At 40.0% G+C, this 13359-nt stretch overlaps 1 protein-coding gene across 1 annotated transcript in view; it reads right to left on the reverse strand.

Moving 5' to 3' along the window:
* Positions 1–13359, reverse strand: part of LOC120759796 (uncharacterized) — a 72291-nt gene that overhangs the window by 16646 nt on the left and 42286 nt on the right. The window contains exons 41-52 of the mRNA XM_058422631.1: positions 12678–13034; positions 11334–11684; positions 10285–10416; positions 9501–9650; positions 8923–9039; positions 8115–8288; positions 7156–7363; positions 6029–6141; positions 3199–3336; positions 2378–2540; positions 1591–1712; positions 94–234 (exon numbers count right to left, since the gene is read on the reverse strand). Coding sequence (XP_058278614.1) covers positions 94–234; positions 1591–1712; positions 2378–2540; positions 3199–3336; positions 6029–6141; positions 7156–7363; positions 8115–8288; positions 8923–9039; positions 9501–9650; positions 10285–10416; positions 11334–11684; positions 12678–13034 — 2166 coding nt within the window. The remainder of the gene's footprint in view (positions 1–93; positions 235–1590; positions 1713–2377; positions 2541–3198; positions 3337–6028; positions 6142–7155; positions 7364–8114; positions 8289–8922; positions 9040–9500; positions 9651–10284; positions 10417–11333; positions 11685–12677; positions 13035–13359) is intronic.

Here is a 13359-nt window from a genome sequence, read left to right on the forward strand (position 1 = left end):
ATTTCTGGTTCTGCCATTCTCAGGGATGATTTAGACTCACAGTAAATGCAGCATCACAGCTGTGTGTTTTGCAGCCCAGTCTCATGATCTCACCTGCTGGTTGTACTTTCTGCCCCTCCTTTCTGACAGGGAATGCACCTCCAGTCGCTTCAGAGTGCAATTAAATGGGTGAGCAACAGTGCCTCTGTAGCTTGTCCGGTGTCTTCCAAACTTCAGAGAAGATGACACTGATATCTGATCCATGTTAACAGATGGAAAAGGAACTTGTGAAATAAAACACCTCTCACATACTGACCTCAAACATGCACCCAGTAAGATTTCCCTATAACTTTGTCCTCAGATGAATTATGTGCACAATAAAGTCAGTTTCCAAACGAATGTTCGAATTAGGGCAATCTTTGCTGCTTGAATTCCCTGCACAGCACAGCTCTCTATATTTTACTAAAATTATGAGCAATGTTTAAGTTTGTTGAGGTTTAATTTTGGTCTCATCTTTAGGCTGCACTGCCACAGGGTCATTAGACACAGCTTGCAAAGTTAAACCGCAAGAAAAAGCATTTACTTCATTAGGAACTAAATTCTGTCATATTGCTTAGAGCAAAGTATTTTTGTGATAATTTAGGTAGTGGTGGCATTTAAATAGTTGTGGTAATTTAAGCAGTAGTAAAAATACATTGTATAAAACTGCTAAAGTAAATTTTGGGATTTTAACACTTTTTAAAGAAATAAAAATATTCTGTGCTCTTTGCAGGCACATTTATGTTTATGTTTGGTAGCATATTTTATACATTGTCTTCGATCTTTTTCTTATTCAGAAAATAATGTAATACTCAGCCAAAGTGCTGCATTTCAGATGCACATTAAAGGCAGCACAGTTAGTAGCAGGTCAGGAAAGCGTCCCCACTTAACCACATCTGGAAATCAACCTACCCTATGTTCTCCTAGTTCTGTCTTTTTCACTCTTTATATTTTTAAAAAACATGCTTTATGAAAACACAGACTGGTTTCAACTGTTCCACGTTTGTCAGTCTTGCTAATAAGGAAGAGACTGAAAGGATGAAATACAAAAGAGCTTTGACTGAATCAGTAAAGCTGAAAATGCTAAGCAAGGTGTGTGTCCACTTCTGTGTGGGTAAATCCAGTATTATCCCCATGCAACGAGTTCTTCATCCTTTTCAATCTCAACTAATGCTCACACTCACTCACTCGTGTTAGGTTTTATTTATTTGTCCATAAGCTGCTTTAAGCATGACATTTATGCTATTGCTCCCACCTACTCTGAGGCCTTTACCCAGTGCTTTGAAGCTTATGCATTTCGTTGCCTTTGGCTGAGCAGCAAGATGTGGGGTTACTGCAAACAAAAAACCACTATGGCCTAAAAATACTTCCTACAAGAGTATCAGCTGCTCATCTTTCACAGTCAGAACTTTTTATACATCCAAGAAGGGGGATAGTTTGCCTTGTAGTCAAGTTCCCTAGCTTGGTTAGTGCCTTTTTTAATTAAAAAAACAAACCAACAAACAAAAAAAACCCCACCCTCTTGATATTCCTGTCATTCTCCTGACTTTCATTTGCTCTGGGCCACTGTACCTTGTCCTTCTCGTTCCAAACGACAGTAAGATCGTCCCGGTGACTGCGTGCTGAATGTTTCACATATAAGTTGACCCAGGCGTGCCGTGGAAAAGGGATGGAGAGAGGATGGAGAAGTTCCACTATAAGGAAAACAAACAAGATTTCCCACCAGGAATCATGACTGTTCCCAGGACATTTTCCCACAGGCAGCCAGCCATCCCTTGGCTCCCAGGGAAACGCGGTCCCTGCTCACACACACGCCCCTACCCAGCAGCCACAAGGATTTCAGTGTGCTGATGTGTGCCCAACGTGAGGAAATGCAAGTGAAAGCAGGAACCCTGTCTCTATTTACCAGCACAGCAGCAGTTACCCGCAATAACCAAGGGATTGACAGCTACACCCAGAGCAACCTCAGCAACAGCAGCCAGGGAAGTGTGAAATGAGATGGCCTTACACTGGAAGAGGAACAGCCTACAACACTCCAACAGGTAAGTGCAGCTCTCTTCCCTATTTACAGATCACAAAGCCTCAACACAAGGGTTTAACACCTCAAGGTGACCGGTGCTCCCTTCTGCACCCAGTGCTTGAGTTTTATGTTCCGTAGCCACAAAGCAGAAAGAGTATTCTGAAGTGGACATTTCTAACAGCCAGACCTATAACGAATTTAAAGCAAATAAGACCTTAGAAACCCTAAACTGAAACCAGGGTTGAAAGCCTTTGGACATGCATTTTGAATCCAGATTTCTGTAGTTTATTTTATTTTATAGTCTGCTTTGAACACTTGTAAAAGACTTGAGAAACCTACCCTGAATGCCATGACCTCCATGCAGCTTTGGGAAGAGTCCAGTGTAAGTGCCTGTTAGCTTTATCTCTTTGCCATCCCACAGGGCAATGTGCCTCAGCAGATGAGTTCTGTTGCTTTTTTGGTAAATTGTCACAAACACAAGTTGCCTTGGAAAAGTTTTTAACTAAAAATAAAAGAGGGCAAACATTAAACCCCAAATTCTCTGAGAAGTTAAAACCTAAGTGTAATTTTGGTACCCCAAAGTCCTGTGGGGTCTGTAGGAATATGTTTTTGAAGGTCTAGTACAAGGATACTCTAAGCCCACTGCTCTCATACGAGCAATTATTCATTTCTACTTGTCTTCATTTCTAGAGAAAGTCATCTTTGCAAATAATGGCACGTACATAAACAACTGAGTATTCCCTTTACAACACTCATTGATTATTATACAGTCTGATTTTCTTTTATCTCACAGAATAATCCTTACAACATCAAGAGTCTCAGTATTACTGAGTAAACCCAGCAGATAGCACAAACAACAACAGGTATTTGTGACACCTTTTCTTATTTAGAGAAAGAAATGTGTGGTACTTGCATTATAAAAATTGGTTCAGTTTGTAACTCATTCTTTTTCTTATTCCCTATAAATCCTATATGAGTGCTCCATCTATAGGAGCAAACAAATATAAACTAATCCCCAGTCAAATTTGCTTGAGCTGCTGGAGAACTCAAGGGCAAAACACCTCACACAGCAGGAGCTGCATTTGGCCTTCACTGCTCGTCAGCCACCCCTGAGTGCCCTCCTGTCACAGCCTGCCTTTGCCATCAGTGATGGTACCAACCTGGGCCATGGTCTGTGCCACTTCAATGGCATTAGTGTAGCTGCTTCCAGTCAAAGTTAGCTTTGCTGAAACGTTGAAATCTCTTTTTTCCATCCTGAGGAAGAGTTTGCCTTTTGCTTCACTCATATCATAATTTACCTTTTCAAGTTCCCATTAAATTAAAAAAAAAAAAAGGAAAAGAGAAGACTGGGACTGTTAACATCTTTAAAAACAGGAACATTCTCAACACTAACAAAAAAGTTAGAGATACTAGTACTAGAAATGAAGCAGCTTGACTCCTAACATATTAGACAGATCTACGAGTGATGTATGCAATGGATTAGTTGCAGATAGTTACCTCAGAAGACAGTTCTGCTGCACAGGGGAAGTACTGCAGAAAGAAGGGATGAGTCTGGAGTGCTTTTATATTCAACTCCTCACTAAAGGGAAGAAATGTACTCTTGTTCAACAATATTTCAGGAAGTCCACTCTTGCTGGCAGCACAAGTTCATCTGAGTTAGCTCCAAGTCTGCCACAGCTTTTAGAGTTAAAATGGCAGAACCTGCCACTGGACACTTACCCAGCTCCCCGTTTTTGATGCATTCACACAAAATGACCACCTCTGAGCTCACTAAAAAATCTGTGGATGCATCCCAAGGACAGAATGTAGTCCACTGGACCAGAAATCACTTTGCCATAGCAAATGCATCAGCTTTTTAAAAATGAGAAAGGTGTTTTGGAATCTGATTTTGCGAGCACTGTCATGGTTTACAAACTTAGAATTTACAATGATTAGAGATTTAAACAGAACTTACAGACTTTTCAGTGCAAAGGTCTTTTGAAACTTAAATAGCTGAAATACCCCAAGGCTTGAAAATATCACACCTCTAAACACACATAAGAGCCTATAGTTTTGGGCAGACACAGCCATACTGATACCAACTAAGAAAACCAAGTCACCATAATTTTACAAGTTTCAACTGTGCCAAAACAATTTAATAAGATTTAAATACTTATGTCAAGTTAAGCTATATTTTAAGTACTCATCTGGTTCAGGCCTAGAGTTGTATGGACTCTTTCACTGTCTGGATTCTATGTGGGCAGAGAGACAGGTCCCAAGCTCTGAGGGGAGGAATCTGTCTGCAGCCCTTCAGAAACTCTCTGAGGCTTAGAGTGTGTTTGGTGTGACTCTCACTTCATCCAAGTTTTGTTATCCATTTCACCAGTGATTTGGTGATTAAAACAGTAACTGTTTTCTGTGGAATCACAGTGGCCTAATGACATTTTTTATAGTGCTCAGAATGACCCTTTTACCCTTGCTGGTCTTTTTTTCTACTGATGGAAAAGGAGAAGTTTTTGTTTTGTTCATAGGTCAGCCTCAGAGCACCTTCAGTTTCATTTTCAGTCATGACTTCTTGAATTGTCATCTGTGGAGGGGGAAAATAAACAAATCACATGCCATAATTTCTACCCGTCATTTCACCTCAACTGAGCACAATCTCTTGACTCACTTAAAACCATCATCTTGACAGAAGTTTATCTTCCAGACAGGCCTTCTGGATGCTTCCTAGATGTAAACCAAGAGCCTCAAGTGAGGTTTTCCTTTTTTTTTGTATGTGTTTCCATAGCTACTCATTTGCATTATTGACAAACATTAGTGTTACTTTCAATCTACCCTTATCTGGTTTAAGTCTAAAGCTACTGGTTCTTGTTTATGTCTCCCACACTCTCTTTTTCATATAATAGAAATAAATTGTCCTTTTTTTTTTTCCTTAAGAAACAGATGAGTCTCCCCATTTTTTTTTTTACTCCAGAACATTTTCTTCCTCCCACAGCTGCTGCATCATCTGCAGCCTTATCCTGAAAATGCTAAAGAATCTCTCTGGGAAAGAGGAGGGCCATTTCCCACACTTCAATATCAACACTGGTATTTGCCAGAGTCTCTAGGAACAGTAATTTCTGAAGCCCCTGGTTATACTCATAGCTTTTACATGAATAAGGCACCTCAAGAATTACCACCTCTGCTTTTCTTTCTTGTCATTCAAACATTTAGAGGATAAAAGACATTTCACTAAATATTAATGGGGAAGAAGCATTGAAATATCCTATACCTTTCAATGCAAGGTGGGCAGGAAATATTCCCTTGAAACACTGATACTTAATATGCAGGTTTAATATTGATCTAATGTTTATGTTCAGAGAAGCTGACCTTTACTCTTGCATCCTTGCTACATGTCCTGTTATTTGAAGAGAAGGTGGTGATCACTTAGAAGTGGTTTTTTGTATACTACACTTCAAAAAGGAAGAGGACAATTCAACTAATGCTTCTTTCTCCCAAGGGATAAACAGGTACAGCCTTTGTTGATCCTATCAAGTAGTTTGGAATATAAATCTACTCCTGTTTATTCAACACTGAAGCATTTTAGGTATTTGTGCTACAAGTGGTTTAACCAAGCCAAGGAGTTCTCTAGGTATGAGACAGCTGTTTTCTACCGAAAGTTCTTTCTACTTTTGTGAGCCCTATCAGCTGCAAAGGGACAGTAAATATGTGCCTTCCTGAAATGATTAACCCTGAAACTGGGGATTTCAGGTACCTGACCAGGTTCCTTGGAAACAGACCACTTGATCTGTACTTCAGTTAAATGAGGATTCAGATAAACGGGGCCAAGTCAGCTCTCAGCTGCACTTGTGTATAAACCTGGAGTAACTTCGTTGAGGCCACTGGAAGTGCTCTGGATTAATGCAAATGTAACTCAAGCTTTCATCAGAGCACAGCAAAAGTTCTGTGGTGCATTACCTTAAAAAAGAAGGGAAGTCCCAGGTGATGGAGAAGTGATATTGAATGCTTCACCTCTGCCATAAACACAAATATACCAAAGAGTTCGAAGTCTCTGCCAACATCCACAGTCACAGTTATATCTTTCTCATCATATTGGATTTCACAGACAGTCTTGGCTTTTTTTTCTATATAGAAGGGACAAAAGAGTGCTAATTTGAACAGCTAATTTCTGAGCATTTTCAGTACTGCCTGCATAAAAATCAATCCAGCCAGCTTTTCGGTTAATGCATTCATCAAGACAAAGTCATCACTCAGGATTACAAGAACTTTGGCCTGTGATTGGAGGAGGGCAGAGTTCTGGCTGTCCTTGAACTTTGTCCTTAAAAAGTCTTGTGGTAACAGCTTGTGTACCCACATCCAGTGTGAAGTGGCAAGTTAGTTCCTGTCAGGAATGTGTTTGTGCAGCTAGAGATGACTAATCCATACAGCCAACTGCATCCCTGGCCTGCAGCAGCCTCTTCCAGGGAAGAGCTCTGAGCTGTTCTGACCTCCAGTGACTCCTCTGGTTCCAGCTACAGCAGCTCAACAGTGCCCAAAGACCTTTCCCCACTTCCCTACCAGCTTTTCATTTCTGAAAAGGAAAATATGAGACTGGTAAAAGATAAAAAAATAAGAGATGTGAAACCCCCAAATTCTTTATGATAAGACAAAACCCAGAGAAAAGGTTAGTCTTGTGATGGAAATCACATGCTGACTGTGGCTGTCCTGGGAGTGACCTCTTGTCCTGCTGCTTTTTTCTGAAAGGGTGAAAGGAGATTGTGCCACTCACATTAGTATTGATTCAGTGCCTGCTAACCTCAGGAATTCCTACCCTTTGGTGCTCTCACAGTTGTTGGGTTTCCTTCAACAGGAATATATTTCCCTGGGGGCACTTTAGGCACCTGATCACAGTGTAAGAGAGATCTGCAGATAGGATTTATGCCAGGGTAAGCTTTGAAGGTAGATTGGCTTTGTCAACTAATCACCACTAATCACCGCTGCGGTTTCAGAACCACAATTTTACTTACAAACAAGATAAAGCCTCTCTTTAGGTACTACCTGCAAATCTTAGTCAGTTTGTAGTTGTTGAAGGAACAGCTGAAACATCCTTAAAGAGCTATTACAGAATAAAACCCTTGCCAGGAATGGCAGGTACTCACCTGATTTCTGTAAACTGAAAATCAAGTTGATTGCCTTAGGGTAGCCAGAAGCCTGGAGTTCCTCACTGCTGTGCACACTCTGGCAGAAGACATCCACTCGGTGGCCAACAGAATAGGAGTTTATTGTGTATGTGATTGATGTTTCTCCAGCTGCAATGTGCACATATCTCTCTTGAGTAGTGTTTCTCCCTTGAAATACTGCATCTATCTAAAAAATGACACGTAGATATAAGTTCTCAAAACAATATTTAAATACTATTTAAAGACAGGAGAAAATAGAATTTCTCTCTAGTCTATATTTATGTCAAAATTTATCTAACAAAATGTCTCCTGGCCTTTCATTTATCATCTTTGACTTTCAGGTATGAAGCTCATTCAACTGAATGAATGTCAAGCCAGGTCAGCCTCAGATGTATGTCAAATTCTCATGAGGTTCTTTTTTACCCCACCAACACAACTCCCTTCTTTTAAAGGATACTTAATCTATACCTACTGACAATATTTACCAGATGGTAGGTACTCCAATAGTTCCCTGAAAATAGAACTCAAAGAAATACATCTTTCAGTATAAAATTCCCATTAAAGAGCATAGGAGCAATACTCCAGTCCCTGATACAATATGCCCAAGCTCTCCTGTAGAGTTACAACATCAACAGTACCCACTCTGCTAACACTGATCAGAATAGAAGAGTCTCATTCAGAAAGCAGTCAAGGAGAAACTTTCTATTTCAGTAGTTCAGGTTTTAGGCATCCACAATTTTTAAATACCAGAAAATCTCAGTTTCCTGTACCTTACAAAATGGAAATTATCATTCAATCCATGAGCTTGAATTACATCTTTATTACAGGACAATAATTATAATAAAACAAAAACAAACAAACAAACACACCCCCCCACCCCACCCCCCCACCCCCAACAACTAAAAAACCCAAACAAGACAATAAAACACCAAAACTACCTGTAAAGATGATGGGACTCTGGCTTGTAGCAGCCACGGCAAAGAGTGATGGAAATTCCCTGTTATGTTGGTACTTGTTTCAAACTCCTGCATTTGTCCTTCAAGAACTGTTAGGTGAGCACCATAAAGCACTTTCAAACTAAAGCTCCTGGTGACTTTGAGGTTCAAGATAGCCTGTGTGCAACAAAACTAAATTGTGAAAAGACAGAATTGTAAAAGTTAAAGCTCCTGCTGGTCAGGGTTCTTTCTTTGGTTGAGACAGTATCATCTCAAAAACATGTCAAAGATGCTTCTTGTATCATTTTATAATACAATATAGTAACAAATGTACCTTTTATTTTAGAATTCAACCATTTAACATGTATTCTCAAGTATGGTCATGCTTTAATGCTATTCAGTTACATGGTTAATAAGTCTTGTGTTTCTCAGATAAAAAAAAAATATCAGGTAGTCAGAGTTTGGAAGGAAAATACCATTTGGAAAGGATCCAGTGAAATCCCAGCAGTGCTCCCCCCTGCCCTGTGTGTCCAGGGGACACTGCAGCTCTGCCAGACACACAAATGCAGTGTTCTCCTCTCACTCCACACTGAGGGCCAACCTCCAGCCCCAGGCCTGTGCCAAGTCCTGCTCTAAGCTGCTCTTCCATGAGAACAAACTGAGCTTCTGGACTCCCCTCAAGGGCAAAGGGAGCAGCTGGACTCCACCAAAAGAGCAAATGTGTAAAGTCCCATCTACACCCACTGCTCTTCGCCATCTCACTTCCCCAGCGCTGCTCTCCTCGTGGCATTGCTCCAGCCTGATAACCTACCTGCAATTCAGTCCTGTCCTTTATTTGCAAAGTCTTCAATGTCTCTATGTTATGAGTAAGTTTGTAGTTAAGAGACACAACATCCAACTTCTGGACAAAGTTCAGTTCTTCTGTAATCTGCTCAGTTCAAGTAAATATGACAAAAGTTAACTGTGGCACATCTCTGATATGGAGAATTCTCTGAATAGCTGTAATTATTGGATTAATTGCATGTTAGAATAAAATTATGAGAATTATGAAAACTTTGCTATGAAGAATTGTCTAACTTTTTTAGAAGTCACAACTTTGTACTGTAAAAGGGAATATGCTGCACCAAATGAAGATTCCTGATAAGGAAGGTTTGATCTAATTTACAAATGGGAGTCATGGATCATTATTGATTTTAAATTTGTTGTAAGAAGCAACTGCACAGAAGGAGTGGCTGAAAGATACGGCCTTCATTTAATTAAGGCCTTTAGAACTAACCTAGCCCCTGTGAAATATTGCATTTGGATTGTTTGCAGAAACAATATTTACTGAATCAGTTAGATCACTTCAACCTCTATTTCACATATTACTGATATGGAGGAATCACTTACTTGCTTGTTGTTCACACAGAAATTAATAAATCCTTTATAGGAGTCACTGGTTTTTTCTGATATCACATCAACTAACATCCTCATGGGAATGCCAATGTCAGCAGCTCCTTGGATGTTATGGGTTAGCACCGCATCCAACTCTTGCCTTTCCTGTCAATATTTCACAGCATAGAGAGCAAAGCACATGTAGAACCCAAAGATTGCTGCAATACAGAGCTCAAACCAGAAATCTGTCTGTCCTGCTTTAACATGAATTAAACTCCCACTAGCTATGTTGTTTCTCTATGGCACAGAAACATGCAGAAATTACCAGTTATGGCAGGAAAGTGAAACACCATAAGCCAAGAGATACTTGTGTGTATTCTCTGCTCTCCTCCTCTGAAGAGAATAGAATCCAAACTTATAATTGTCAACAGAAAAGCAAGAGATTCGCAGCCCTCCCTGTGTTGCTGTCTCACTAAATAAACAAACAGCAGTGTCTCAATTAATCACTGCCTATTATTTTGCAGGGTAAATTGCAGTGATGTAAGGAACATCCAACGGTACAATACAAACAACAAAAATTTACACATAAAGAGCATTCTGAAAGTGCCAAAACCTATATCCTATTATCCTATACATCAGTTACTGCACATTGAAGGTGCCAGGTTTTCAAAGATTTTATTATTTCATTTCTATTCTAGCATTTATTACTAAAGCTTGACTATTTGTTCCAGATAACATAGATTAAAGTACATTACTCAGTACTTTGTTCACACACTCCAACAGCCTGCAGGCTACTCACACGAGTGACTTTTAGTATAAGGAGTCCTCGGAATTTATTTTCATCAACAGTGATCAGTGTCTGTGAATCTAGGTTCATTTTATCCATCAAAAGGTAGCCTGAGCCATCAATTTTCATTGGTGCTCCAAAATCCTGTAAAAGAAAGAAAAAGCTTTTCAAAATCACCACTTTTGCACTTAACCACAAATACATTATACCTCTGAAACTTAATTCCTAACAGTAACTTTAATCACCTAGCTGTAAAATCAAGTATATCAGGCAGCATAGGCACAGGATGTTTCAGAAACCTTGAAAGCTTTTTAATACATTTTAAAAATGTTGTCTTTAATTTGAATATGCCTGATTATTTTTGATAAATGAGTCAGCATAAATAGAACACTGGACAATGTGACAGCTCTTCCTGCCTAAAAGAGAAGTTAATTAATATTCTATGCTTGGCATTGTCCCAGTGGCCCAAAGCATCCATAAATTCAGTGAAATCAGACAGTATACGTAAGTTTATTATGGCAGTTCTCTTTTTGGAAAAGGGCAGGTGAATCTCATCTTTGTATCTTCAGATTTACTCTGACCTCCTTATTGAAGCCACAGATCATAATGTGATAACATGTCTCAAACTTTCCATACACTGAATTTTCTCACCTGAAGATTATTTATTTCATATATTTTTAAACTATTTCAGAGTTTGTTTCTCAAACTGCTGGGAAACTCTAACTGCTGATAAAGTCAAAGCCAACTTTGAATAATCATTATTTCTGAATAGAAAAACCCTGCAGAATTCTCAGCCATGTTTTAGAAAACACATCAGAGCTAGCACAAGCAAGTACATTACCTGCAGGTACTGATTAACAAAAAATTTAGCATATGCCATATGAAGATACAGTGAATGACTGGCTCCAGAAGTAAGATGCAACATTAAAAGAGAATGCTTTTCTTATTTCTTTGCTACCTCTTTGTAATACTTAGATTATTGTCTTTTGACTTTAGCAGGTATAAAGATCCTAGTTTAGATGGATAAATTCAACATTAAAGGAGAAAATTCTTTTCCATACCTGAATTGTTTGGCATTTGTTTTCTATAAACATTTTCCACTGAAGGTTCTTTTCAGGGTCAAAGTCCCCACTCATTTGAAGCTCACAGGTACCCAGTTTCATTCCAACTCCAATAAGATATTTGAAGTGTTTCCGTGCAGTGATGGACAGCTCATTTTCCCCTGGGATTTCCTTCAGCTGGGGGAGGTCGTGCCTGAAGTGAATTTCCAGAGCCATTTTTGGCTTGCACTCTGCTCTCACTTCAAGATGGGCACTTTTCCCTTCTGTCTCCAGGACAGAGAGCAGCTCTGCCTGGCACTTGTCTTTCTGAATGGATCCCGTGAGCCGTGACTGAGTTGGGAAACTGAGATCCTGCCAAGATTTAAACAAAAATTCCACTGGAATATACAAACACTTTAAGACAAGTGTGTATTATATGATACAATATCAGAGACCAAAAACCTACAATCTCCATGCTGCCATGTTCCTCCCTCTGAACAAGAAAGAAGGTGATTCTTCCTGAATAGGACCTGATGGAAGATTTTTTCTGCATCTTTACAAAGTTTTACATTTACATAAATACAAAATACCCATTCCTTCAGATTGGCAAAGTTCACTAAACATTCTATGCTTCATCAAGACCACGCCAACATCAGTTTTCAAACAAATCAGTGTACAAAAAATCATATGCCTAACAGACATTCTTGCATCTGGTTGTAGAAGGTGTGGGTTTTTTAATAATTAAACGTCCAGCTTGTCTTGTGCAACATCTCAAATAAAAGGTTTCCTCCCATTCTGTCAAAGGATTTCTAAAAACACTGAAAATGCTACTATTTCTAATACTTCAAAGGGTTTTCATTCCCTCTTCACTGCAGCTTCCCTGTCATTTTTATGTTGTCGCTTCGTAGTTGAGGAAGTTACTCGATTTGAGGATTTGAAAGCAAAATATAAATGCCTATGACCATATAGGGAAAAAAAAAAAAAAACAAACAAACTGATTTTACAATAGTCATTCTTTCTAATGTAGTCAGTGAGGCTAACTGGAAAAACCACGGAAATTCTATTTTGATATGATCCTCCCGGAGCAGGGAATGTATTTCTGACGGAGTTCCGGCTGACACTGCTGTTGGGCCTTAGAGGGCAGTGTCGGCCTGCGGAGGGAACAGTCAGCAACGGCTGAACCGAGCTCCGTCCCCGGAGCGCTCCTGGGGACGGGGTGTGTGAGACGCTTGGCCTTTCCCGAACGCTGTGAGCCAGGCGTGCCCTTAGAGAGCCTTCCCAACACTTCAGCGCTGGCATTTCAGCTAAAACCCACAAGGCCTTCTTTTGATCCCAAAACTCTCTTTAAAAGCTTCCCGGGGCTACCTGCAGAAGCTGACAGTCTGTTTCTGTTTCCAGCGTCCAGTCAGCTTTACTCTGCACACGGAGATCCCCTCTAGCCCTCAGTCTGCATCTCCCAGCCTGCAGCAGGAAAATGCCCTCTGTGGTGGAGTCTGTGGCTGCAGAGAACAGGACAGAGTTTTCAAAAGGCAGCCCAAGCTGGCTGAGCCAGGGAAGTGAGTGCCTGAGCATCCCTTGGAGTGTATATCCTTGCTGGCAGGAGGTGTCCATCTGCACATCCACTGCTCTGCCATCACACTGCAGGTTCATTAACAAGCCCATGTTGCAGACGTTCTGTCGAAATGAGCCTCCCAAGACTGCAGCTTGAGGCAATCCCATCCTCTGCAACAGAAAAGATTACATGGTTTAAAACACATAAAGTAAAGCAACTGTCTTCCTCACTTGTTCCTAATTCTTGAGAAAGCATTCCTTCTTTCTGAAACAATCTGCTTTTGGAAGGGACCGTAGCTTGTTTCATAGAGAAATCAGAAATTTCTCGGTGAAAAAACTGAAAAAAATAAGTGGGGGCGGGGGGGAGGGAGGGAAGAAAGAAGAATAAATCCTACCATAACCTTTTCATAACTAATGTAGAAGAAAATATCTTAACCTCCACAATTCCGAACTAAAAGGACATGCTTTTCACTAGATTTTAGGACAAAAGCTTATT

The sequence above is a fragment of the Hirundo rustica genome, chromosome 15 (genome assembly GCF_015227805.2).
Source record: "Hirundo rustica isolate bHirRus1 chromosome 15, bHirRus1.pri.v3, whole genome shotgun sequence".
In the NCBI taxonomy this organism is placed as follows: domain Eukaryota; kingdom Metazoa; phylum Chordata; class Aves; order Passeriformes; family Hirundinidae; genus Hirundo; species Hirundo rustica.